The 27,589-nt window shown below is 37.7% G+C and overlaps 8 protein-coding genes across 8 annotated transcripts; 1 reads left to right on the forward strand and 7 right to left on the reverse strand. All coding sequences in view use genetic code 12, as the record gives it.

Annotated features, from left to right (window-relative positions):
* Nucleotides 1–37: 37 nt before the first annotated feature.
* Nucleotides 38–1,099, reverse strand: THI4 (thiamine metabolism- protein; the record flags this gene model as incomplete). The annotated part of the gene is made up of 1 exon (XM_001526263.1): nt 38–1,099. One exon carries the CDS (start codon nt 1,097–1,099, stop codon nt 38–40), a length of 1,062 nt encoding a protein of 353 aa, XP_001526313.1.
* A 1,048-nt stretch (nt 1,100–2,147) lies between these two features.
* On the reverse strand, nt 2,148–3,461 carry PVL30_003710 (uncharacterized protein; the record flags this gene model as incomplete). The annotated part of the gene is made up of 1 exon (XM_001526264.1): nt 2,148–3,461. One exon carries the CDS (start codon nt 3,459–3,461, stop codon nt 2,148–2,150), a length of 1,314 nt encoding a protein of 437 aa, XP_001526314.2.
* A 1,133-nt stretch (nt 3,462–4,594) lies between these two features.
* PVL30_003711 (uncharacterized protein) lies at nt 4,595–6,241 on the forward strand (the record flags this gene model as incomplete). The annotated part of the gene is made up of 1 exon (XM_001526265.1): nt 4,595–6,241. One exon carries the CDS (start codon nt 4,595–4,597, stop codon nt 6,239–6,241), a length of 1,647 nt encoding a protein of 548 aa, XP_001526315.2.
* Nucleotides 6,242–6,498: 257 nt separating this feature from the next.
* DBP10 (ATP-dependent RNA helicase dbp10) lies at nt 6,499–9,339 on the reverse strand (the record flags this gene model as incomplete). Its single annotated transcript, XM_001526266.2, has 1 exon — nt 6,499–9,339. The coding sequence occupies one exon, from the start codon at nt 9,337–9,339 to the stop codon at nt 6,499–6,501; it is 2,841 nt and encodes a 946-aa protein (XP_001526316.2).
* Nucleotides 9,340–9,816: 477 nt separating this feature from the next.
* Nucleotides 9,817–14,334, reverse strand: CDR1_1 (Multidrug resistance protein; the record flags this gene model as incomplete). Its single annotated transcript, XM_001526267.1, has 1 exon — nt 9,817–14,334. The coding sequence occupies one exon, from the start codon at nt 14,332–14,334 to the stop codon at nt 9,817–9,819; it is 4,518 nt and encodes a 1,505-aa protein (XP_001526317.2).
* A 2,592-nt stretch (nt 14,335–16,926) lies between these two features.
* On the reverse strand, nt 16,927–21,567 carry CDR1_3 (Multidrug resistance protein; the record flags this gene model as incomplete). The annotated part of the gene is made up of 1 exon (XM_001526268.1): nt 16,927–21,567. The coding sequence occupies one exon, from the start codon at nt 21,565–21,567 to the stop codon at nt 16,927–16,929; it is 4,641 nt and encodes a 1,546-aa protein (XP_001526318.2).
* Nucleotides 21,568–23,578: 2,011 nt separating this feature from the next.
* On the reverse strand, nt 23,579–24,364 carry RPL8B_2 (60S ribosomal protein L8B; the record flags this gene model as incomplete). The annotated part of the gene is made up of 1 exon (XM_001526269.1): nt 23,579–24,364. The coding sequence occupies one exon, from the start codon at nt 24,362–24,364 to the stop codon at nt 23,579–23,581; it is 786 nt and encodes a 261-aa protein (XP_001526319.1).
* Nucleotides 24,365–25,153: 789 nt separating this feature from the next.
* Nucleotides 25,154–27,133, reverse strand: PVL30_003716 (uncharacterized protein; the record flags this gene model as incomplete). The annotated part of the gene is made up of 1 exon (XM_001526270.1): nt 25,154–27,133. One exon carries the CDS (start codon nt 27,131–27,133, stop codon nt 25,154–25,156), a length of 1,980 nt encoding a protein of 659 aa, XP_001526320.2.
* Nucleotides 27,134–27,589: the final 456 nt, after the last annotated feature.

Below are 27,589 nucleotides of genomic sequence, written 5' to 3' on the forward strand. Positions count from 1 at the left end.
AGATAGAGGGCAATGTCTATTAGCTAGATGTTTACCTTTATTGCAAAGGGATACCACCATAACAGCTTTCGTTTTGCTTCTTTCTAGTTTCGAGTGCATTCAACACAGACTCTGCTGCCTTGACACCTGAGAGAGCCATGGCACCAAAAGTAGGACCCATTCTGTTTGAACCATCAACCTCTGCTAGTTCCATACCAGCAATGACCAAACCAGGCACAATTTCTCTGGTACCTTTGACAATGGCATCTTCGGCTTTATTCATGTCGAGGCCTCTCATTCCGCCTAGTTCAAAAGACGAAGTGGAAGATGATTCATTCTTGCCCTTTGAGCTGTCGTATGAAGCACCACGAGGTGGCTTTCCAATTTCTTCCAAACGCTTAGCAGAAAAAGCACCAAATGGACCATCGTGGCCAGTAGTTGACAATACAACATTACAATTAATGGTGTTGGGATCCATGCAGGATTGAGTATCATGATTCAATGCAACCAATGTCCAATTGGTGACAACACCAGCAATTCTCAATTCGCCGCTCGTCTCATCGCGTCTAGTGATCAAATCCTCAACAGCAGTAGCGTTGAACAACTTGATGTTTGGGAACTCGAGAACTTTTGATAACAAGGTCGACATGAACAAAGCTGCATGCTTTACAACAACATAATCGCCTTCATCCTCAAACTCAATTCCCAAACTAGTCAAGAATTGATCAGCAGGCTTACGCAAAACCATTGCTGAAAACAATTGTCCACCAAGCCAGCACCCGCCACCTGGCGATACTGATGCTTCAATGATTGCTATTTTGAGGTCAGGTCTATTTTTTCCCAAAACATATGCAGCTGATAAACCTGCTGAGCCTGCACCAATAATAACTATATCTGACTCGGTATACTTGTCCAAGTCATTAAAGTATCTTTTGGTCATTGCACGAGAAACTGTTGACTCTCTAATTGGAGCAAACTTGAAGTTTTCCCAATCAGCAAAAGAAACACCGCCATCTTTTGATGATGTGGACTTTAAACTAATTTGAGGCAAAGCTTTATGCTCAAAGACAAATGATTCCATCTCAGGAGCTTGGGTTTGCAAAATAGTTGGTGGTGTCATTGTTCTGTCTTACTTTGCTTTGCTTTTTGCTGTTTTATTTTGTTTAATTAGAGTTGATTATTCTATATCAATTCACTTTTAAAATGGGTTTCTTCTTTGGTTAAAAGAAAAATACAATTGATATTTAATCTATAAGATGAAGAAAGAAAAAAAAAAGGAAGAGAAGATTTCCTCCCCCTTTTTATATTGTAGAATCATCGGGATTCCCTGGCTCATTTCACATTGAACTTTAATAGCATAATGGTTTGGTTACTTGTTCAGTGTAAAATTGTTGGTGTTGGTATTCAATTGTTGCGAGATTAAACCGATGTGTTAGCGCATATCCCCTTTTCTCAACCATTTAGGTGGGGAGAGGGGGTTACGATTTTTTCTCCCTTTTAAATTTATTTTTTTTCTTTTGGGCAAGGTAAGTGCACAACACTATTCTCTTCCAGATTTCTAAATGCATACAATGTATAATACATTGTGGAATACATTGTAGAATAAATCGTAGAATGCATTGTAGAATACGTTGTACCCTCTACAAGCATATTGGAGATTAACCTCCTACTTCTCTACAGTGTCTTTAATTTCGTTAATTAGATGAATTCACGCGTGTATGGACAAAATAGCTGCCAACGTATACATATGAGGTCGGATAGTTGAAACGTAATAAAGGGTGAAGAATTAAAGGAAGAACATGTATACAGGCACTAAATTTGATTTGGTTTGTGTAAGAGCCTTTACAATCTCAACTGTCAAAAGAACTAATTTGAACTCCATATTATTCTACATACATGTTTTTTCATTTTATGCGAGAGTAATTTTTAAAGCAAGCTCTACATTCAATGTACATACTTTTACAGTTGAATTGTCAGAAGTTGAGAAGATTTATCTGCTAAAACCTGTATAATTCTCGTGCAAATTGTTATCAAGTTGGATCAAATTGAATAACCACAAAATAACAAAAAAAAAAAAAAAGAAAACAAAAAATAAGAAAATAGAATAAAATAAAAAAAAAAGAACCAAGTGCCCTGCACTCAAATTCAAGCTTCTAAAAGACCTCCTATTATCTGCTATTTTCGCTAAATTTGCTAAAGTATCGGTCCCGGAAACTGCGTATATTTGACTCACGAAGACCGTTGCTGGTGACTCCAACATACAGGTCTCCCCTTTTCACATAGACTAGAAGTCTCCTTGACCACTTATTGAAACTTTGCTCGATATTGTATTGCAACTCGAGTTTTTCATGCTGTGGAATTAAAGTGGCTTCAAAGTCATCATTAGCCGTGGGCATCCAGAATGCTAGTCGTCCGTTTTCAACTAATCTCTCGCTAGAAAATTGTAACAAATCGTCGAGCAAACTCGACAACTCGTATGGTCTTTTTGGTGGGACAAAGTCCCGTCTCAAGTAGGCAAGACTGCCGTTGTAGATATTGCTTTCTCTCCCTGCAGCTTTTTCCTCATTCTTTGCTCCAAGCACCCTCAACCCTTCACGAACTCCGTATGGTGGATCACAAATAATTGTGTCTATTTTAAAATCAGATCTAAATGCATTATGGGTGAAATCCATAGTTAATACATCCATGAAGTTTGGGGTTGTTCCATAGTCTTTAAAGTTTGAGGCAATCGTCTTACCATCTTTGCCACTAATCATTCTTGCATCAATATCAGAACCAAAAGTGAGGCCTCCAAAAGCGGCAGCTGCCACCATAAATGATCCCGTCCCGGCAAATGGGTCATAGACAATGTTTTTTTGTTGGACATGAGCCATATTACAAGTAACCAACGATAACTCAGCATCAAATGACGTTGTGCCTATATAGCCACGCTTCTTTAAATCATATTTCTCAACAATGTTAGTTCTCATCTTTTCACTCAATTGCACCTGCCTACCAAACCAAAGGTATTTAGGAGCAGTGGCCCTCTCCATACCGTAAACCTCATACTCCTCCAAAATTGTAAATGTTTCTTGAGGCGATTTAAGATCAATTTTACCATTAAAATCAAGATAAGAAAAGGACTCAATTATTTTCAATTGTTCTTTCAGGCTCTGGCGACCTTTGAAGCTTTCAAACGTGAATTTGAAACTCACATCATCAAATTGACGAAAATTTAAATCTTTATTGCTTTTAATCATGTTATGCAACTCCTCGTAAGTTGAACCCTGGCCCCATAATTCATAGATGCCTCTGGTGAGTATTGCTCGTGATACTAACCGTTTGGCACAGTCATCGTTTTCTAGTTCAACTTCGAGAAATGGTATTTTATCATTGTGTTTTGATAAATCCACTGAAACACCTTCTAAATCCGCCAAGGCCTCCAATTCTGCAATCCGGAAATTGGGGTATGATTGTACAAATAAAATGAGATACTTCTTCATCCTGGTATGAACAAATTTCTATCAATATGTCAATTTATGGAAATGGAAATGGAAAAAAAGGGGGAAAACAAAAAGATGTTTTTTTTTTCAATTATTTGTAATTGGGGATTGTTGCAAACTCACGATGCCTTTGTTTAATTTTTATTTATTGTTTTTTTTTTTTTTTTTTTTGGTTTTTTTCACTATTTCTTTTCTTCTTCTTCCTGATTTTCCTCTTCGGTTTTTTTTCGCACCAATTTGCAGCAAATCTTTGTAGACATACTGAAGCAATGAGTATGAAACTTTATGAGTTTTTAGCTCCTTAATATTACCAATAATTTCGCATAACTACTATCGATTGTGCAAAACTTAAAAGATTACACTATCAAAATTTTAGGTGTATAATCATACATAAATACGTAATTACTTACCTATTTACTTATATATATATATATATATGTACATGGCTAACTCTTCTGAAATCACTGATAGTTCGTTGACTGGGAAACAGTGTATATCTTGTTTACTTGATCAAAGAAGCAAAGGAGCAAAGAAGTACTGTATCACGTGGTCTAGTTATGCGCTACCAATTAAAATTTCTCAAGGTTCTTGTTTTGTTGTGTGTGGCAGTGGCTGGTGCCATCAAAAACTCTTCGGAAAATTTGTTGTTCAAAAAAGGAAACATCACCAAAAGGTTGATGTCAACATTGCGCAACAGTTTCTGAGTTCTACCAACAATTTCGTTGTTTGACCCATTTATAATCATCACAGGTTTACAACAGTTTCAATCATAGGGCATTAGGTTTGTTTTTATAAAAAATATCACAGCCACCTGTCTTTTTATATTCTGTATAAGACATACATAGATTGTTTATAATTCAATAAACTAAACGAAAACAAAAAAAATAAAAAATTTCTTCATACCTTTGGCAACCACAATTTATCTATAGATCTTGATATAACTCGGCATTCAACTTTACCCTGTTTTAGTTAGAGTAAATCAATCCCTGAAAAATTTAACATAGTTTTTCATTTAGTTAATTATTACTATTTCCTTCCCGCCCCCCTTCCTTCCTTCCTTCCTTCCTTCCATTAGCCTTTTCTTTATAAAAGAAGGAATTCAAAAAAAAAATATAAAGAATTCGAATACAGCAATGTCACATATCGATGCAGACGACGATGAGGCTCTTTTTGAGGATTTGTATGGAGATGATGAACAAACAAATACCAAGGATCAAGTAGAAGGCACCTCAAGTGGAGTCGCAGACGAAAGAAGCAAGACATCTGAAGATGCAGAAAACAAAGAACAAGCACAAGAACAAGAACAAGAACCAGAACAAAATCCAGAAAAAAGTGTTGGTGAATCTACTCCGCAAGAAGCTGCTACGGAGCATAAAGGTCTGACAATTCCATTACCTCCACCCACCACATCATCACAGGATCAAACTCTGACACTGTCGGTTCTTCCACCTCCACCTCCACCACCACTTCAGGATCCATCTCAAGATCCTTCTCAGGATCCTTCTCAATCGCAAATACAACCTTTACCTGCAGGTGGAATTGCACCACAGGCACCACCACAATTTGCATTTGATCCAGCTCAATTTGCTCAATTTACTGGTATGACTCAAAATACGAATCAATTCCAAGGAGGTGCAAGTGCCGGTGGTCCTGCAAACATGGTATCTTCACCAGCTGTGTCAATCACTCAACAGCAACAACAACAGCAACAGCAGCAGCAACATGAAGTGAGTCGCGATAGCGGAAAGATGTTTATTGGTGGATTAAACTGGGATACCACCGAGGAGGGCCTTGCCGAGCATTTTAGAAAATATGGAGAAGTAGTTGACTACACGATTATGAAGGATAATGCTACAGGAAGGTCCAGAGGTTTTGGATTCTTGACTTTCAAAGACCCGGCTTCGGTTGATGCTGTAATCAAGGAGGAACACATTTTGGACGGCAAATTGATTGATCCCAAGAGAGCAATTGCTAGAGAGGACCAGGACAGAGTTGGTAAAATCTTTGTAGGCGGTATTGATCCCATGGTTACTGAACGGGAATTTAATGAATTTTTTTCCAAATTTGGAAGCATCATTGACTGTCAGTTAATGATTGACAAGGATACAGGAAGATCTCGAGGGTTTGGATTTATTACTTATGACTCTCCTGATGCTGTAGATAAAGTATGTGTTAACAAATACTTGACTTTGAAAGGTAAGGCAATGGAGGTTAAGCGTGCTGCACCAAGGGGTCAGCATAACCAACAGGTTGCTATGCAGCAACAGCAGCAGCAACATCAGCAACAGCAGCAGCATGGTCAACAGAATCAACATGGTCAACATGGTCAACAGCAGTCACAACAACAAGCTGGCTTTTTTAACCCATATGGTGCACAACAGTTTGGACAGGCTTATCCCCAAATGCAAATGAATCCTGCTATGAACCAGGAGTATATGCGTTACTATCAGTGGTTCATGTATCAACAAGCACAGGCACAGGCACAGGCACAGCAAGGTGCCAGTGGTGCAGGTACTGATGCTCAACCTGCTCAACAGCCTATGAACCCGCAACAACAAAACGAGGAAACTGAAACGGGCGATAACACGTCAAATAAGGGGACTCCTTCTAGTTCTGAAAACCATTCTCCAAATCCAGACTCCGCATCAATGTCCAGTAGGCCCAACATTCCAAGAGGACCAAAGAGACAACCACCAAGCGGTCCGAGAGGCGGCCGTGGTGGGTTTAGAAGAGGCGGAAGGGGTTTCCATCCATATAGCAGAGGTGGCAGACGCTACTGAGTTGTATATTCCTTGTGTAAATCAAAATAAATTGATGAAACTTGAAAAAAAAAGAAAAACAAAATAATCATAAAATAATAACAAAACAGTATTAAAACAGTATTAAAATTTTATAAAAAAAAGATTGAAATAAAATTTACTTTGTATAAAACTATATATATTTTCACTATATTAAACTTACCAATACGTCGCTTTCACTTTTTCTTCCAAAATTTTCTGTTATTCCGATTACTTTGATTTTAATGTTTTTTTTTCCTCTACTTTCTTCTACTTGGACGTGCATTCTTGGCTCTTCTCTGTTCCTTAATTGCTCTGGCCTTTCTAATTTGTTCTGTCGATTTAAGCTCCTGTTGCATTCCAGGTTTATTATAGCCTTTAACTCTCATACCAGAATCAAGAGCTTTTTCAACCTTTTGTTTTTGCTTATGGTAATCGTCTCTGTACTTATCTGGAAGCTTAGGCACGCTTTGCTTCTTGTGCTTGAATCGTTTGTTGTTTTCGGGTGTTTCGTTGTTAGTCAATGAACTGGTTGGTTTCAAATTCCTCTGCTTCCTCCATTCGTCAAACTTGCCTGATCTAAACGTGGCTGGAATCTTTGTACCATTTTCACTAATAATATACTTCTTATCTGTTGACATGGAGTTGATGTATTTACCTTTCTTCTTATCCCATTTCATCACCTGCTGCTTATTTTTCTGTAACTTGTCATCATTATCCAAATCAAAAGTAGCGGCCTGTGCATCATTTGCAAATGATGATGCAATAGATAATTGCTGATCTTGAATGACTGAGGCGGGTGCATAATGGCTCATGAAAAATTGCGGATCTTTAAAAGTCTTTTTCTTATTATGAGCTTCATCGCCGAGTTCGAAAGTTTCCTGAAGCTCTGCCTCGTCAACATTTTGATTGTATCCACTGGCTTCACCATCAATTTTCAAAACTTCCTCTTCGATACCATGTGAGAGACCCGCAAGCCTTTCTTTTTGTAGCAATTCTTTTCTTTCCTGTGCTTTCCGTTGTATTGGAGCAAGCTGCCGCCTTCTTCTGTGCATAAATTCTGCAAGACTATCATTCTCCTTAACACCTTTTTTCTTCAACTCAAAAACAGTTTCCTTAACATTTCGGTTCTGCAACTTGGCAAGAAAATCATCCTTCATTTTTTCCAAATTCTCACCAAACAACAAATGTTGATCGTCCCAAGAATTCGTTTCTAAAATCTCCTTGCTTCGTTTCAAGGACTCTTGAGAGGCTGGCTGTCTCGTGCGATGATACAATTTTTCACCCTTTGCTGCAACATCCTTCAACACTTTGATCTCGTAATTGTTTCGAAGCAAGTTTTCATAAAGTTCCTGGAATGTTTCTAAATCCAATCTTGGAATTGCTCCCACAACTAATCTTTCTGTATAATTAATACGTGGAGGTATAAATGATCCGCCTTGTTTCTTTTTTAACAACTCGCATTTCGCCTCGTGCATCGAAGTCAATAACAATTTTTTCCCCAAAAAGATCTCCAAATCGAGCAAATATGGCAATTCACTAGAATTGACTATAGAATAAGCCCAACCTTTATTACCAGCTCTTGCAGTTCTTCCGACCCTATGTATAAAAATCTTAGAAGATCCAGGTAAGGTAAAATTGATGACGTTTGCCAAGACTGGAATATCTATACCTCTAGCCGCAACATCAGTAACTACCAATATTTTCGTAAGACCAATTCTGAAAAGGTAAAGTTGATTTTTTCTAGCATGTTGATCTAAAGTACCATAAATGTACGAAACAAGATAGCCCGCATCCTTAAGCAAACTCGTGACATATTCTACGTGATGCTTCGTGGGTACAAAGATAATAGTTGACTTCTCCGACGGCAACTCTTTGGCAGAAGGCATTCTCTCTTTTTTGAATTTATACTTTCGTTTTTTCCCATTGTTTTGTTCTTTAGCTTCTTCATTCTCTTCATCGGATTCGATAGACCTCTTGTCCATGGCGGCCAACTTTTTCACTTCTTCGGGTGTGCCCAAGGGCATCTTGATAACTTCTTGTAAAATATATAGCAAATTCGCCTCTCTCTCATTCCTCTTGGTTGTAAAGTAGGCCATTTGCAAATTCTCTGACAATTTCGAATCGGCATCTAATCTAACCAAAACGGGATTGGTTAAACCTGCCTTGGCAAACTCGACCAAAGATCTAGGCAAGGTAGCTGAGAATAGCAAGGATTGTCTGTTGGAAGGCAAAGCCAACAATAATTCATTCAACTGCTCAGCAAAACCCATTTCAAATAACCTATCTGCTTCATCAAAAACAATGTACTGTACACTCATCAAATCATATTGCATCTCAACTTTCAAATGAAGAAATCTACCAGGAGTACAAACAATAATATCAGGCTTGGTCATCATTTTTCCAAAATCCTCTTCTAAAGAATCACCACCAATCAACACAATTGATTGCAAATTCGTACCATGGCTAAACTCCTTCACCTGTTTATAAGTTTGTAAGGCCAACTCACGAGAAGGTGATAAAATAACTGCTCTGACTCCACTAGGGCTTCGCAGTTTTAATTTTTCAATCAAGGGGAGGACAAATGCAGCAGTCTTACCCGAACCAGTACGAGCCATACCCACAACATCTCTATTATCTATGATCAATGGAATCGATCTTCTTTGAATCGGTGTAGGTTGCTTATATCCCTTTTTGGCAATATTTGCTAGTAAAAACTTTGAAAATCCAAAAGAGGCAAACGATCCCGCTTTTGCTTTCTTCGCGGTTGGATTACTCAATGCAAGAATACTACTTAGTGTTTTATCCTCCTCTTCGTTATCCTCTGCTTCGAAATCAAGACTTGCAAAGTCAAAATCGGATCCCGGCTTGCGGTCAAGCTTGGCCTTCTTGGTTGGAGGCATTTTCCCAGTATCTTTCCCTTTATCACCATCATCATCATCATCATCTGAGGAGACTATTTCATCTTGAAGTTCAACCTCCTCTCCTTCTTCTCCCGATGTGTTTTGCTCGTCATCGCTGCCCAGCTCATCGTCGGAGCGTAAAGCTAATTTGCCCGCAATATCATAGTTTTCAACGTCGGAATCTTCTATATCTGACATTGTCATTAGGTTGTTGTTGTTGTTGTTATTGTTGTTTTTGTTGGTGGTGGTGGTAATGAATTGTTCTTTTAATCTCCAAGTTGCATATATCGCTATTTGTAAATTCCTATGGAGTTCTCATCGCGAACCTCAAAAAAAAATATAGAGGTGATGAGTGCATCCGAATATTGTCGCGCTACTGCGCCGCACAGGTCAAGACCAGAACTTGATTGAAAACACTATAGGTTTAAAAACAAACTCTACGTTACTCTACTAATTGAACTATCTAATAGGATATTCTAAATTATATTCTCTTAAATTGTTATTATATATATATATATATATTTACATATGCGTATGTATTTTTTTAATCTAAATAAATCAAGTCTAATAATAATAAAAAAAAAAAATATTACTGATTATCGTGGAAAAGGAAAGGACGAGGTGTCACCCGGAAAAAAAGAAAACAAAAAAAGAGCTTATGAATCTATCTGAAAACTACTTCTTGTGCTTCTTTTCCCTGTTGCCTTTAGGAACACGAGCAAGGTAATAGAAAACAACAGTTAAAGCCATGTTGGCAACAATGAAGCAAATAACAAGTCCCCAATTTCTCCATCTCTCGCTGTACAATGCATTGATCGATTTCAAAAAGACATTGGTAGAGCTCATTTGACAAAAGTCACAACTTCCTCCATTATCCTTCACATAACCACCGAAATTATTGATATACGTCAGCATGTAGTCTGAACATGAAGTTCCCAGGGGTGGCACCACGGTAACAAGTTCTGATCCTCTACAAACAACATTGGTGTTTGCTAAACCAGTCGACAACATACCTTGCACCAAATAAGTAAATGGGTTGCAGTAGTACATAAAAATCCAGAATCCTGGCAATGCATCTTTCGTAGCCAAAACACCACAGAAGTTAAGACACAATGTAAACATCATCACCGCAAGATTAGCAGCATTTATATCCAACTCGTTAAATGACATACACAACTGACCCAACGTTGATGTATAAACAAAGAACGCAGTAATAAAGAGCCACATAAGTACACCTCTTTGGTTGACAGAATCAGTTGGCTCGGCATTTTGGTATAATCCAACAGGGTAGTACCAGCAAAAGTATGAAATAGTACCAATAACAAATTGATATGGAATCTCAGAAGTAATTTGACCAGTGATGAATGCAACCCAACTAAATGTACGGGACGGAGCCTCACGAGTCTCATAAACCTCTCTATGTCTGACAAAGTATGGCAACATTTGCTGAATCAAAGTGTTCAATGGAATGAAAAACATAAATACCGAAAACATTTGGTTTTGTAAACCCTGCATTGAAGTACCTGCTTTGAAAAATGAGAAACCATTGAACAAAGAAGCTGCAATAACCAAAAACAATTTTGCATAAATATATGTAGGCGTTCTCCAGTTTTGAAGTATAACTCTCCAACTAACAATCAAATATTGTTTCCACAAAGGCGCAGCGTACTTGTATTTTGTTTCGGGGTCTTCATCACGAGGCAATTGCGATAACTCTGTTTGCATTCTATCCAACTCAGCTTGCACCGCTTGGTATTCCTTAGAGTTTCTCCAAACCTCAAAATAATCTGCTTTGGCATGTGATCCTGGGGCTGCACCAACAACGTGCAACATCCATTCAGCTGGATTGGCACTTGGTGGACATGGGTCTGCGCCTTGACTTTCAAAGTAGTTGATCAATGTTTGGCAGCCCTCACCAAGGTCTCCAAAGTAAACAGTTTTACCACCTTTTTGTAAAAACAATAATCTGTCAAACTCCTTCATCAAGATAGCTGAAGGCTGGTGGATAGTACACAAAATTGCCTGTCCGTGGTTAGCGAGCTTTCTCATCAACTTACAAATCGACCATGCAGTCTGTGAGTCCAAACCTGAGGTGGGTTCATCAAGAAACAACAATAATTTAGGTTTGGCAACCAATTCAACACCAATAGTCAATCTCTTTCTTTGCTCAACGTTAAGACCTTCACCGGCAACACCAACCATGGCATCGGCATAATCTGTCATTTCCAAAAGATCAATAACATAATCAACATATTCATCTTTCTCTTTCTTTGGAACTTTATTAGATTGTCTCAAATAGGCAGAAAATTGTAATGCTTCTCTCACGGTGGATGCAGCCAAATGCAAATCTTGTTGTTGAACATAACCAATAGATCTCTGGAAAGACGAGTCCAAAGAGTGACCATTCACCATTCTTTCACCATCAGTGATGACACCAGTAGTAACACGCTCTGATAAACAGTTCAAAAGGGTAGTTTTACCAGCACCGGAAGCACCCATCAAAGCAGTAATCTGACCTGGCTTGACCCATCCATCAACATGGTCCAAAATAACACGATCTTCTTTTTTGATCTTGACTTGGTAAGTCAAGTTTCTCCAGAAAAAGATTTCCTTGTTGCTTGGTAATGCATCACCACTAACCTCACCTTTTTCGTTGAAATTACCATTACCATTTTCAAATCTTTCAGCCTCGGCTTGAGCTTCGTAACTAACTTTTTCATTTGGCATTCCACCAAACTCAGAGTCGGTTTTGGCTTTTGCCAATTGTTTTTGTTTCTTTTGTTTCTTCAATGATCCTCTCAAAAACAAAACAATTTCACCCTTTTGCATAGCACCTTTGTTGAACTCAGTAAGGGAAATGTAAATGAACAAAAAAAAGAGAGCAAATCCAATAGTAATACCAAAGTTTCTCCATTTGTGGCCATTGGAATACTCATAAAGTTCACGCACGTAGTCTGAACCATTCACAATTAAATTACCTGGCTTTGACCCAGTAGCAGAACAAACTCTGTTATCATTGGAGATATTCTCGTAACCTGGACCAGTAGGTATGAAATTAGCACATTCAAATGGACGATCATGAAATTCATTAACCATCAAGGACTCAAATACGTACCCGACAGGGTTAATATAATTGATCCATCTCGACCAACCCAACATATTTGGTGTTGGGATAACAAAACCAGTGTAGATAACCATTGCTAACAAAAGAACAATTGCTGGCGTCATTGCACCAGCTAATGATGTTGACACAGCACCAATAGAACGGAACAAATGCGACATAACCAAGGTACACCAAAAACATATGAGCCAATAAAAGAAGAATCTTCCAGGGTTTCTTCTAAAGTTCACCATGAAATAAAACACAAAGTTAAAAGACATGGACATCAAAAGTTTAACAGGAAGCTCAGTAACAATACCAGCCAACGCATCAGCTGAGGGTCGATATAGAGCGTATTTTTTGTGCTTTTCCACAATTGGTCTAGCTTCGAAAAGAGCCATAATTTCCAAAAGCGAGGCAAATGCATTATACAACACTGCAAAGAACATTGCAGCACCACGATAGTAAAAAGAGTCAGTCGTTTGACTTAAGTTGTAAAACACCGAGGAAAGGATAAGTGCCATTACCAATTGACCAAAGATGGAGAAAATGGTGATTGATGGATCTCCCTTCATTCGAAGCCAATTCCGATGCATAATGTATCTTGTTTGCATAAAGAATGAAACAGTGTATGGAGATGATGGGCTCAAATTTTTGGACTGCTTTGCCACGTGTGAGTCGTGGTATGTTTGCTTTGTATTGAGATGGGTGCAATCAATAAAGTGTTGGTCAATTTCTTGGATGAGGGCATTATACTCTGGAGATCTTTTCCAGTAAGCATCAAACTCTTCTGCTATACGAGGAACCTTATTGTCAAAGCCTGGACGAACAATTCTTTCAGCTGGATTAGTGATGGATGTCAAGAAATCAGCAGTGGTTTGTCTTTCAGGACATTCGTATCCCATATTGATGAAATACTCTTTTGCCTTGTCTGCTCTTCCGAAATAGATTTGGTAACCTTCATATAAAACCACAACTTTGTCAAACAAATCGTATGCATCTTGAGAACATTGGTAAATAGCAATCAAAGGGGTAGTGTCAAGAATGGTTGCGGCAGTTTTCAATGCTCTGATAAACTCCAACGCGGTGGCTGCATCCAAACCTCTTGTGGCATTATCCCAACATTGGATATTTGCTCCACTCAATGATGCTTCAGCAATCGAAACTCTCTTTCTCTCACCACCGGAAACACCTCTAACGAAATCGTTACCAACGTTTGTGTTTCTTGTGTGGGACAACCCGTATGTTGCCATATAAACACTGGCCAAATGCTTGGCGTATGCTTCTCTTTCAATACCTTCACCACGATTTTTTGGTGTTCTTAGTCTGGCGGCAAAGTCCAATGTTTCGCCAACGGTCAAGTGAGGAAAATGAACGTCAGTTTCTGCAGAGTAGATAACATCACCTCTGTAGTGTTTCTCGATATCCTTTGGCGACAATCCGTCGTATGTAATTTTGGATTCTTTACCAACATGGAAACCATATGTGTTGACAGCAATTGTCTTTAACAAGGTAGAACAACCACTTCCTGGTCTACCCAAAACCACAGTCAACTCACCGGGTCTCATTATAGCATCCATATGTTTCAAAATGTTGAACAATTCGCTCTCTTTTTCTTTTCTGAGCGATCTGATTCCTTCTGTGGCCAATTTCCAAAGTGCATTGGTGACTGTTGGTTGATAATCTGTGTCATTGGCGACACCGTATGCTCTCAAGTCTCTGTAAGCGACACCTAATTTGGAAGGTTTGTAGTAGTCTGGGTCGGAGTCAAACAATCTCTTCAAGTTCTTCACCCAGAACTTGGCTTCAAAGTGGTCTGAATCTGGGTTCAATCTATCCAAATCTGACTCGCTGACTGGGTTAATACCTGGAACATCTGACATGTTACTCAAGTACTTGCGCAAAGTGGCAGCAGATTGGTCATCTTTGAGTGAGTCGTGGGTAAATGTTCTAGCCAACTGCCTAATGTTCTCATCATTATCGTTGACACCTTGGTACTCATTGATTGAATGTTGGTCAGAACTTGAATACGTTTGTGTTTTTTCTAGCTTATTGTCGGAGTCGTTTTTCAACTCCCCACTAGAGCTAGACATCTTGATTCAATTTCGTTGTAAAAACCAAGTGTAAGAAAGAAAAAAAATATTGATAAAAAAAAAAAGAGAAAAATAAAGAAGAGAACTTGAAAAAGGTTTACAAATGAATAAGAAATGCTGATCCTCTATTCTATTTATAAGGCGTTGAAATTATTCTGGGAAGAGTCAGGGAAGTTACATAAACAAACGTTAGTATAAATAAATTAAAGAAATAAATAAATAAATAAATTAAAAAAATAAAAAAAGACAAAGAAAAAAAAAGAAAGAAAAGAAAGCAAAACAAAACAATAAAAGCGGAAGAAAGAAAAAAAAAAAAAAGAAAAGAAAATTCACAAATCTAGAAGAGGCTGTTTCCGGATCGGATAGAGGTACTGGGGTAAAAACCTATCCGAGAAGCATGTGCTCTGGGAATATAAAAAAATACTTTGTTTCCTACAAAATTTTTTTATTTTTTTGCCGAAAGGGTGCCAAATGAATTCTTCTCTATATGAAGAAGAAGTTACGGCACGTGCTTTAATCCTATTCGCCTAATTTACTGATTAACTCTGTAGTCTGTTTAAAGATAAATAACTCTCTTGTAATTCTTGTGAATATAATTACGTGTGAATTGTATTTTCATGTTTAATCTTCTTGAAGGGTCAGTACATTGTTGAAGATGGTTTCCTTTTTTTTTTGTTTGTTTTTTCAATACAATTTCGTTTGTTTTATTCGTTGTAGCTTTCTTTCTCTCGTGGCTAAAAGAAATGAATAGAAAAAAAAATTATGGATATTCAAGGGAGGTCTTCGGGCAAAGGAAAGAACATGGACCAAACAATCTTTATCCGTCTTAAAAATGAAGAACAACAAGAATCAAAGTTTAAGGAACCAGAACAAATTCCGTGAAAAAAAAAGAGTAAGAAAAACAAAACAAAGCAGAGAGGATAGCGATTGTAGAGAAAACTGGCCACTGCTAACAAGAATTATCCCTCCTTTCGTTCATTAGTTGTGTTTTTCTCTTTCTCTTTCTCTTTCTCTTTCTCTTTCTCTCTGCTTAGTCACAATATATTCGGAATGCGGTCGTAAAGGAATTGATCCGTCTTCACAAAGATACGCAAGCATACGCAAACATACAAGTGGCTTAGTCAAACTCATCGCACTGCCACACAGACTCAAAGACTCTTTCTCTCTCTCTATCCATCTTCCCCTCCTCTCTTGCTCTATTTTTTTTTAACTATCCTTTTTCCATCGTAAATATAGCCTTTTGTTTTCCTTCTTCCTATTCTTCTTGTTCTTCTTTTTCTATTACTCGAAGCATTTTTGCGCCTTAAAATGCATTTATCGGATAAATTTTTTTTTTGCCGGGACGAGACCCTCGTTTCTTCCGTTGAGATTTTCAACAATTGGTAAAAAAGATATTATCAAATCTAATTTATACTACTAGCGAGTAGTAATTGTATTTGTCGTCAAACATGTAATAGTTATGAGAGCAAGCTAGGTTTTTAGCTTTGCCATTGGCTACTCTTTGAAAAAAGAATATTTAAAGAAACAGCAACAACAACAACAACTACAACAACGACATGTGGTTTTTTTTGATTCGTTCTAGAAGTGTCTAGTCCACAATCGCTTGGCAGAGGATATGGGAATGACCAGAAATCCAATTGTGGTTACGATCCACTGAATTCGGGTAATTTGCATCTTAGTACATTCCCATTTACCCGAAGAAAAAAAAAACATTGATGAAAAAAAAAAGGAATTACACAAATATAATACTTTTATCCTCATCTCCCTTTCCGTTTTTGTACATTGAAAAATTTACCCGCATCCTTTCTCTCGCCCTTTGCTATCCGTCCCGTCGTATCTCCGCATCTCTGAATTAACAAATACATCCGTAGAACTAACTAAAGAAAATGGTTTCTTCGTTTAGCTAAATCATAGCCATAGCATCCATTAAAATAATAAAAAACAAAACAAAACAAAACAAGACAGGACAAGACAAACAACACTCAAGTAAGTTCTTCCAAACGAGGGGAAAGAAAAAAGCTTTCTATTTCGAACCAAAAATTTGCTTTGCTGAACCTTTTCACACAAACACCAAACCCTCACATTTGTACAGCAAAATGTGTTTGCATTACGCTCTCAAATTCGTCCGTGTACAACTTATCGTTTAGCATGCGGCTTTGCGTTCTCTCTTTTGTGCACTTCCGTACTGTCACAAAAAAAAAATAAAATAAAATAAAATAAAAACAGGAAATACTGGCAAAATAGATTAGCAAAAATAAATTAAACGGTATATATCCGAAAGTAAAGATTATACGTCTACCATTTCTCGGACTTTATATAGAGATTAAACTTGGGGAATAATAGATTAGATATATGCATATATATTTATGTGCGGAACATACTGGATAATCTCTAGCCGGGTTGAAATCTCTCTGAATCCTGTTTTTCATAAATCACAATTCCGTGTGTATCTAGTGTATTTCGATAAGAAAAAGGAAAAGGGAAAGGAAGAGCCAGGTGCGGAAGTGGGGAGAAGTGGCTGCACCATAAGAAAATTAAAAGGTGACAAATAATACATTTGAATTTTAAAAGCTTTTCAAACCGTAAGTCAAATCAGACAACCTTGACTTTTTGTTCTCTATTCCTCTTGGGTACACGCACAAGCCAGTAAAGTGCTGCAGTGATAAACATATTAATCACAATAAATGCAATCACTATGCCCCAATTTCTCCATCTCTCACTATACTCAGCATTCAAGGAATGCAAAAACACATTGGTCGACCCCATCAGACAGAAATAACATACACCATCCACACTCTCCACATATCCACCAACCCTTTGAATAAATGGACCCAAAAACTGGTTACAACTCATACCTTGGGGTGGAACAACAGGAACCATTTCATTAGCATTGCAAACAACATTAGTATTTGCTAAACTCGATACCAAGATCCCCTGTATCAAATACGTCAACGGATTGCAATAGTACATAAAAATCCAAAACCCTGGCAAATCCAGCTTTGTAGCAAGCACGCCACAGAATAACAAACAAAACATAAACAAAAGCGATGCCAAATTACCAGCATTAATTTGATGCTCCAGAAATGACATGCACATTTGACCAATAGTAGAACACCAAACATAAAAAGCAACCAAATATAGCCATACAAGTGTACCTCTCTCTGCAACTGAATCTGTGGCAATTGCATTTGCATAAAGTCCCACAGGATAATACCAGCAGAAATATGCTAATGTGCCCAAGATGACTTGGAACGGCAACTCCGAAGTGATTTGACCAGCAATAAATGCAAACCAACTAAACATCCTAGAGGGTGACTCTCTTGTCTCGTAGACATCTCTATGCACAGCAAAATACGGCAACATTTGTTGAATTAGTGTGTTGAATGGAATAAACGACATGAACACAGAAAACATTTGATTCTGCAATCCTTGTAGAGATGTACCTGCCTTGAAGAATGAAAATCCATTAAATAATGCAGCTGCAATGACAAGAAACAATTTAGACCAGATGTATACGGGCGTTCGCCAATTTTGCACAATTACCCGTTTACTAACCAACAAATACTGGCTCCACCACAGCGCAGCATATTTTAACCTGGTCTCGGGATCACCATCTCTTGGTAATTTCGATAACTCTGTTTGCATTTTGTCCAACTCAGCTTGCACCGCTTGGTATTCCTTAGAGTTTCTCCAAACCTCAAAATAATCTTGTTTTGCATGTGACCCCGGGGCTGCACCAACAACGTGCAACATCCATTCAGCTGGATTGGCACTGGGTGGACATGGATCTGCGCCTTGACTTTCAAAGTAGTCAATTAATGTTGAGCAATTGAATCCTAAATTTCCAAAATAAACAGTTTGGCCACCTTGTTGTAAAAACAACAACCTATCAAACTCCTTCATCAATATAGCTGAAGGTTGATGGATAGTACACAAAATTGCCTGACCATGATCTGCAAGCTTTCGAAGTAGTTTACATATAGACCATGCAGTCTGTGAGTCCAAACCTGAGGTGGGTTCATCAAGAAACAACAATAATTTAGGTTTGGCAACCAATTCAACACCAATAGTCAATCTCTTTCTTTGCTCAACGTTAAGACCTTCACCGGCAACACCAACCATGGCATCAGCATAGTTGTTCATCTCTAACAAATTGATGACGTAATCAACATATTCATCTTTTTCCCTTTTGGAGATGTTGCTCGATTGTCTCAAATAGGCAGAAAATTGTAATGCTTCTCTCACGGTGGATGCAGCCAAATGCAAATCCTGTTGCTGTGCATACCCAATAGATCTTTGAAACGAAGAATCTAAAGAATGTCCATTGACCATTCTTATACCATCAGTAATGACACCAGTAGTCAATCTCTCTGACAAACAATTAAGTAACGTAGTTTTACCTGCACCTGTAGCACCAATTAATGCTGTAATCTGTCCAGGTTTGACCCACCCATCAACACGATTCAATATGATGCGATCTTCTTTTTTGATCTTGACTTGATAAGTCAAATTGCGCCACATAAATATATCCTTATCAAAAGAGAGGTTTGCCTGGCTGGCCAATGAATCAGGCATTCTTCTTGATTTTTCCTTTTTTCCGTGTTCTTTTTCTTCTTCATCATTGTCATCTTTTTCTTCTTCTTTTGCTTGTCCACGTCCGCCTCCGCCTTCGCCTCGTCCAATCTTGTTACTCCTCTCCGCTTCAACTGCGCTTTCAAAATTGACTTTTTCATAAGCGTTCTCGCCAACCTCCTCCTCTTTTACCTCTCTTCCATAGTCATTATTGATAAAATTCCCATTACCTTTAGCCCTTTTAAGCAATTTATGCTTACCCAATTTTCCTCTCAAAAATAAAAGAATCTCTCCTTTTTGCATGGCACCCTTGTTGAACTCTGTCAAAAAAATGTATATTACAAGAAAGAAAACAGCAAACCCGATTGTAATACCCAAGTTTCTCCATTTGTGTGAATTAAAATACCCATATAATCCAGCGACATAGTCTGTACCATTCACAATATTGGATCCTGAACGAGAACCCACAGTAGTGCATACTCGATTGGCATCAGAAACGTTTTCATAGCCTGGTCCCATGGGAATGAATGTAGCACATTCAAACTCACGATTATGGAATTCGTTAACCATCAAGGACTCAAATACGTACCCGACAGGATTGATATAATTGATCCATCTCGACCAGCCCAACATTGTTGTAGTTGGAATCACAAACCCAGTATAGATGACCAATGCTAGTAGCAATACAATCGCAGGAGTCATTGCACCCGCTAATGATGTTGAGACTGCACCAATAGAACGGAATAAATGCGACATTACCAAGGTACACCAAATACACATGAGCCAGTAAAAGAAGAACCTACCTGGTTCTCGCCTAAAGTTCACCATAAAGTAGAATACCAAATTGAAAGATATGGACATTGCCAATTTTACTGGGAATTCAGTAATAATACTAGCTAAAGCGTCTGCCGATGGTCGATATAATGCATATTTTTTGTGCTTTTCCACAATAGGTCTAGCTTCAAAAAGAGCCATAATTTCCAATAAAGATGCAAATGCATTATATAATACTGCAAAGAACATTCCTGCTCCTCTGAAATAAAATGATTCCGTCGTTTGACTCAAATTATAAAATACTGATGACAAAACAAGGCCCATAAAGAATTGACCAAGTACACTAAAAACTGGAATAGATGGGTCACCTTTCATTCGAAGCCAGTTTCTCTTTGTGATGTATTTCACTTGCATCGGAAACGACACTGTATATGGTGACGCCGTATTCATGTGTTTAGCTTGTTTTGCAACATGTGACTGTTGATATTGGCCCTTTGCATTACGAGTCTCGCAAGTTGCAAGATAGTCATCAATCTCTTGGATTAAAGTTTGATGCTCTGGTGATTTTTTCCAATACTTATCAAACTCCCGGGGAAGTCTAGGTACTTTGTGTTCAAACCCGGGGCGAACAATTCTTTCAGCTGGATTTGTAATGGATGTCAAGAAATCAGCAGTGGTTTGTCTTTCAGGACATTCGTATCCCATATTGATGAAATATTTTTTTGCCTTGTCTGCTCTTCCGAAATAGATTTGGTAACCTTCATATAAAACCACAGTTTTATCAAAGAGTTCATAAGCATCTTGAGAACATTGATAAATAGCAATCAATGGAGTAGTATCAAGCACCATCGCAGATGTCTTTAAGGCTCGAATAAACTCCAAGGCAGTGGCTGCATCCAAACCTCTTGTGGCATTATCCCAACATTGGATATTTGCTCCACTCAACGAAACTTCGGCAATGGAGACCCTTTTGCGTTCGCCACCAGATACGCCTCTCACAACCTCATTTCCAACATAGGTGTATTTAGTATGTGATAAACCATACATGGCCATATATGCACTTGCCAAATGCTTTGCATAAGCTTCTCTAGTTACATTGATGCCTCGGTTATGCGGAGTTCTAAATCTTGCGGCAAACTCCAAAGTATCACCCACTGTCAAATGAGGGAAATGTACATCTGTTTCAGCAGAGTATATGACATCTCCGCGAAAGTTTTTCCGGATTTGTTGTTGAGTTAAGCCGTCATATGTTATTTGAGACTCTCTACCTAAATGAAATCCATATGTATTCACTGCGACTGATTTTAGTAACGTGGAGCACCCGCTTCCTGGCCTACCAAGCACCACAGTTAGCTCTCCTGGTCTCATTATACCATCCATAGGCTTTAAGATGTTAAAATAATCGGATTCTTTTTCCTTTCTAATCCACCGGTAGCTTTGTGTAGCTAACTTCCAAAGAACGTTAGTCACTGTTGCTTGATAGTCAATATCATTGGCAAGTCCATAAGCACGCAAATCACGATACGCTACACCCAAGCTCGAAGGCTTGTAGTAATCGGGATCGGATTCATACAACTTTTTCAAGTTTTTGACCCAGAACTTGGCTTCAAATAGATCTGAATCTGGATTTAGTCTTTCTATTTCGTGATCAGATAATGGATTGACACCTGGCACCTCTGACATGTGCGAGAGCATTCTCTTTAATCCAATCGCAGTGTCGGTATTGTTATTCTTATAGCTACTATCATTATTAGCATCTTCTTTATCATTGTACGTCAAGTCAGCCGATGCTTGTGTGAAAGTTCGTGCTAAATCTCGTACATGTTCGTCGTCATCGTTGAAACCTTCATATATCTTTAAATTTTGTTGCGAAACCTCGAGATTCATCTTTGTTTTTGAAATGAACGACTCATGAAAACGGAAGTAAGTGTTGGTAAAGGTTTGTTGAAAAACTCAGCAAGTTGTAGTCTTGTAACCAATCCTAGCCTTTTTTTTTGGCTGTATATTTGTATAATTAGATCATGTCAACCCTTATCAACTCCTATCAGCTCATGTACGCTCATGTCAGCTCATGTACGCTCATGTCAACTCATGTCATAGTGATTCTAAAGATAATAAAAAAATACTAAAGGTTGTGGTACTTTTGATTCTTTGCAATTTAAACTAGATCGTGGCGAAGGGGTAGTCTGAGGAAAAATAGGTGGGCTCATTCATCAATCTGACATTTCCTTAATTAAAAAATGACCTAATTTTTCATATTGTTATTGTTATTGTTTTGTTATATATTCAATATATATGATGAAGTTTGAACCATCCAGCAGACAGTGCTCTTTGAAACTTGTGGATCTAATTTTAAACTTTGAACTCATTTCTGATTTAAAGTCACAAATCGCGTTTTGTGAATTAGCAGAGTTGTACTCGATGGGTTGGGGTTATACCAGACCATGAGAGAGAGAGAGAGATAGATCAACTAAATGTGTCTTACGCTGTATCAGCCTCGTACTGCCAAAAAAAAAAAAAAAATACAGAGGAAATGTCGCATAGCACAGTCACAAGTGACAAGTGTACGACTGCTGAGCATTGATTTAAGTTCGTGACCTAATAGGCTATATTCCAATTAAGTGTAATTGTCAATGATCGCACCTAAAAAGGTCTCAATCCTCATAAGTTAATAGAGTAAAATGTCTCATACAAAGTCACTAGTAAGGAGAATCGTGAGTGTATACACTCCACACGTTCACCTAGTGATTTGCGTTTATTGTAGTTGACCTTATGAAAACTTGCATTTTAACGATGTTTCTATATACTTGTGATATATTCATTTTACCACTTCTCTTTCCTATTTGTATTGACTAGTTTCATTTGAAGCTTTCAATTTTCCCATGTTCCGAAATATTTATCAGTTATTCATTTAATGGGATTGAGTACACCAAGAGTCCAGTGTGTGTCGCACTGTGACAGGAAACAATGTATTGCGGGTACAATCTTACATATTTATACGTAAATGTATATATTGAACCTTTTCTTTGCCATTCCTTATTCTTGAAACGATTTTAGAAAGATAAAATTGAAATAAAGAATATAAGACCATGCAAACACATAAAGATGCACATAGACGTAGACATAGACATAGACATAAACATAGGCATGGGCATGAAAATACAACTACAGATCTTTATGCAAAGGAGAATAGGATAAGAAAAATAGAGAACATAGATCTACTTTGGACCAATGACGCAAAGTTATTGTCCCACTAAGAAAACTTGTTTTAATCAAACAAATTCAGATTGTTTTAAGATATTGGCCCTGTATGTACACCTTGCATCAAACTCAGGAACTAAAGAGACCATATATCTTTTGTTTTAAATTCAAATGAATGTAAAATAAATGAATACGTGTCTTTCCAATCTTATGAAAAAGTTGATCAAACTTTTCCTCATATTTGTAGTTGCAAGTATTTAAAAAAAAACACCGAATTTTGCAATGTTTAAAGACAAAATTGTCCTTCTTTTTTTTTTATCTTTCCTCAATTCTACTTTTTCTCTATAGAATATTTTTTGTCTAGTACAATGTAATTTTCAAGATTGATGTCACGAGATCTCACGATAGTTACTATGTTTTAACAAACAAGAATTCTATCAATATTGTGTTTCTACAAAAATCCGTTTAATTTCCATATAAATGTATCATTCACGTGACTGAGTTATTTGGTTACATCATATGGTTTCTTTTTCCATTTTCCTAATTTCAAGATTAAACCAAGTCATTTTTAAATAAAATTTTCAGATTATACCTTTGTTTATAATGGGAACTAAATCAATATCTCTACAATCCAATTTGTAATTCACAATTAAATGGGTTCTTTTTATACTAATATACAAAACAGATATAAGCAAGTTTAGTGACCAGCAGCAGCTTGAGCAGCAAACTTCTCTCTCTTGGCAATCTTGTCGTTAGCCTTTGAGCCCATGATACCACCACCCCAGTGCTTCTTGTTCTCTTCGTATTTTTGCAAGTAGTTGGCATCGATGGTTGAGATCAACTTAGACAATTCAGCTTCATCAGCAGAGTTGACTTCGGTCAAAGCAGCAACTGATGAGGTCTTCTTGTGAACCAAGGTTCCCAATCTAGCCTTACCTTTCACAATGGCGTATGGGACACCCATCTTCTTACACAAAGCTGGCAAAAAGACAACCAATTCGATTGGGTCAACATCGTTGGCAATCAAAACCAATTTAGCCTTCTTGTTTTCAATCAAGGAAACAACGTGGTTCAAACCGTATTTGACAACAACTGGCTTTGGTGAAGCATCCTTAGCGGATTTACCTTCAGCAACAGCAGCAGCCTCTTTAGTCAAACGCTCCTTCTTTTCAGCAGCAGTTTCTGGTCTGTACTTGTTGAAAAGCTTGAAAGTTTGGGCAGCAGTGTTCTTGTCCAAGGTTTGGCTAAATTGAGCAATAGATGGTGGGACCTTCAATCTCAAAGACAAGATCTTCTTTTGTCTTTGCAATCTAACGTATTCTGGCCATTTGACAAATCTGGAAAGGTTTCTCTTTGGTTGGATACTTTGACCAATACCAAAGTTCTTTGGAGTAGACTCGAGCAATGGGTTCTTGGCCTCGGCTTGCTTACCGGACTTAGCAGCGAATGGAGCTGGTGCGACCTTCTTTCCTTTTGGTGCCATTATAACTGTTGGGTGTACTTGGTGAAAGGGACTCAGAGGGAAGAGGGAACTAATAGTAGGGATAGACAAGAACAGCTCAAAATCAGCTCAAACCTCACTCTCTGTGTAGTTCTCGCTCTCGCTTTCGTTCTCGCTCGCGCTGTGCCTAATTGACGCTCTCTATGTGTAGCACTGAAAATTTGTGGTTTTTTTTTTCTTTTTTTTTTTTTTTTTCGCAAGTCGACTAGGTATGCGATGTGCTATGGTTAAAGCTATACACGTGACCTAGTGAGACTGTTAAAAAAATTCTTTAGAAAATTCAAAAAAAAAATAAGCAAAGAGGAACGTAACTTTCTTATTAATGCGCAGATGGTAGCGTTTTATCCTCACCTTTTTTTTCTTTATTTCTTGCAACTTGTCTTGTTCATTCAATCAATTTATCGATAAGCAACATAGTAATAGTAATAGTGGGTGGAGGAAGGAAAACTATTTGTATCGTTGAAGAACAAGTACTTGATAATGAGGGTTTAAGAAATAACATATCAAATTATAACCTATATAAGAACTAAATTTAAAAAAAAATTCAACAAAAAGACAAAAAACCTTAACCTTAACAATAAAGTAATATAATACTTCAACAGAACTAAAACAACCTAAACATTTACCCATTTCAAAACTCGTATCCTCATCATTTTCTAATTTCGTTAATTCTTTCTCTATCTCTTCTTTCTTTCTCTTCCTCTTATTTCCTTCCCTTCCCCCAATTGCTCTTGCCAATTATTTCGTTTCATTCCACTTTCGCAATCAAGTTCAATCTTTAGAGCAATCTCTCCATCTAGAATCACACCATCCTCTAACTGTAAATTGTGTCCGTGTAACTCCTGAATTTGGCGCTGGTCCATTGTATGTCCATTTGCCATTGGGTAACACCCCTGCAGGTTTAATACTGGGTTTCAAATCCCATGGTAAATACTTTCCCTCCTTTCTCGTTATTGAGACATAATTGTCACAATTTCTACCAAACTCAATTACTGAACTACCAGCTGCCTGATGTTGGTGTAATATCTCATTTGTTTCAAATTCTTCAACTTCAGGCTCGAAATGTTCACAATCAATGTACTCAAAAGGAACACCATCTTTTCTTGGTTTCAACACCACGTTGTTCCATAACTTCTCCCTCGACATATTGCTCACGCGATACAAGTTATATTGATAGTGGAATGACTTTAAATCAGGTTTTTTGGAAACAATTCGAATGAGGTCATCCTGAGTTAGTGAATTTGGTAATGTATGTGAATTGACACGTGCATTGTAATCGTAAGCATAAAGACGAAGGAAATGTGGGTTGATCCGCGAGTCTCTATTCTTGAATGGTGGCCTTGTACTAAATTTATCATTGGCAACACTAGAACTGTCACTAGAGCTTATACCAGTACTTGTACTGGAATCAGGGTTCGAGCTAGCACCAGTACTATCGTTTGGAGTGGGCATTCTATCTTCAAAAAATGTAATTAGCTCTTGTGGTGGGTATCCTTGCTCAATCGAGAAAGATTCTTCAGTTTCCGTGCTTGGTTCAGAAGGCTGCATAGATATATTCAGTGTCGTGGAACAAGCGAGTGAATCATCTGTAGAGCTATTCACAAGGTTGACTAAATTTGGTCCCGAAATATTGGAAAGTTTGTTTTTCCATGTCTTTAGTGAGCTTGTGAGGTTGGAGTAAATAGAGCCGTTGTTTCGTTGCATACCCACTTCTGTTTCCTTCTTCATTTCTTTGTCTTTTTTATTTTCTTTTTCTTTTTCTTTTTCTTTTTCTTTTTCTTTTTCTTTGGAACTTCGCAATAGTTGGTACAAGCAATCTGTTGAAGTTGACCTGTAAAGTGTTTTACCAACACGATGCTGTTGGTGATGTTCAGTACTTATAGACGTGCATGCCGTTTGAGGTGAGCTTGGACTAGATGGTGGAGATATTATTGAATCAACAGGAGATGACTTACTATTTGTAGGCACATCCGATGCTGTTTTCAACCCATAATTCAATAAAGAACAAGAGGATGAAATGGATAATGATCTCGTGGTTGGTATGCTAATCACAGAAGATCGATTCGAAACATACGTAAAGTGAGAATTTCGAAATGAATGGTACGAAAATGGTGGTAAGCATTCTTTAAAATGACTAGATTGGCATGATACTGACAGCCGCGAGCTAAATGAATGGTTATCCTGATCCCCATCCTCGTCTTCGTCTTCGTCTTCATCTTCGTCATCTCGGTCAGTTTCTAGACTCTCTAACGAGTCATCCAATCTATCAATTTCGTCTTCATCAACCTCTTGAATGTCATCAAACGTGCTAAATTGCGTTGTATTAGTGTTTGTATTTAGAGGGTGGTCGATTGAAGGTGAATCTTTTCTATTCAGTAGTGTGAATGATTTTTTAAATTGCAATTTTGGCGATACATTTTGCTTTTCGAAAAAGTGTTTTTCTCGATACTTTGGCGACCGTGGCGACTGTGGTGATAGTGTTGGTAGATGTGTTGAGGTTCTTGTTCTTTTTCTTCTTGCTGCTAGCAGATGCAGTATCTTCTCATTTGTATATTTCAATGCATAAAAGTTACAAGTGGTGGGCTGTGCGTATTTTGTGTGTTGGGAATTTGCTGGGTGTTGCAGTTTATGATGATCATGATGATCTTGATGATGGTGGTGGTGATGCTGGTTCTGCTGCTGATGGTGATGGGATATTGGTTCGTATATTGGGTGGTATAGTGTCTCTACTTCGTTCATAATAATTGCCATCTTACTCTATTCGGTTATCTTGCTGTTACATGTACATGCCTTTGCTGTATATGACATGAAATGGACAGTGGTGGGAATTCAAAAGTGCTTAAAATGTGCAATTGTTTAGTCCAATTATTGGTGGTGATGTATTGAGGAATGTATTTGCAGAGTGGTTGCAATTATTGTTGCAAGAATCGTGTCACCAATAAAGTTGCAGATGTAGTAATATAAGTAACTTCACACGAAAAGAGAATCAAAGAAAAAAAAGAAAGAAAGAAAGGTATCTATAACAGAATACAAATTTTTGTTTCTCTTTTCCTCTGGTCTGGTGTTGTTTCTTTGTTAATGGTACTGTTAGCACTAATATAATAATTGGAATTCAGGCGGGTAAAGGAGTGTTTCTTTTATTTTATTATATTATATTATATTTTTGGTTGGTTAATTGGTTGGTTGGTTGGTTGGTTGGTTACAGTA

The sequence above is a fragment of the Lodderomyces elongisporus genome, chromosome 4 (assembly GCF_030384665.1).
Source record: "Lodderomyces elongisporus chromosome 4, complete sequence".
Classification (NCBI taxonomy): Eukaryota; Fungi; Ascomycota; class Pichiomycetes; order Serinales; family Debaryomycetaceae; genus Lodderomyces; species Lodderomyces elongisporus.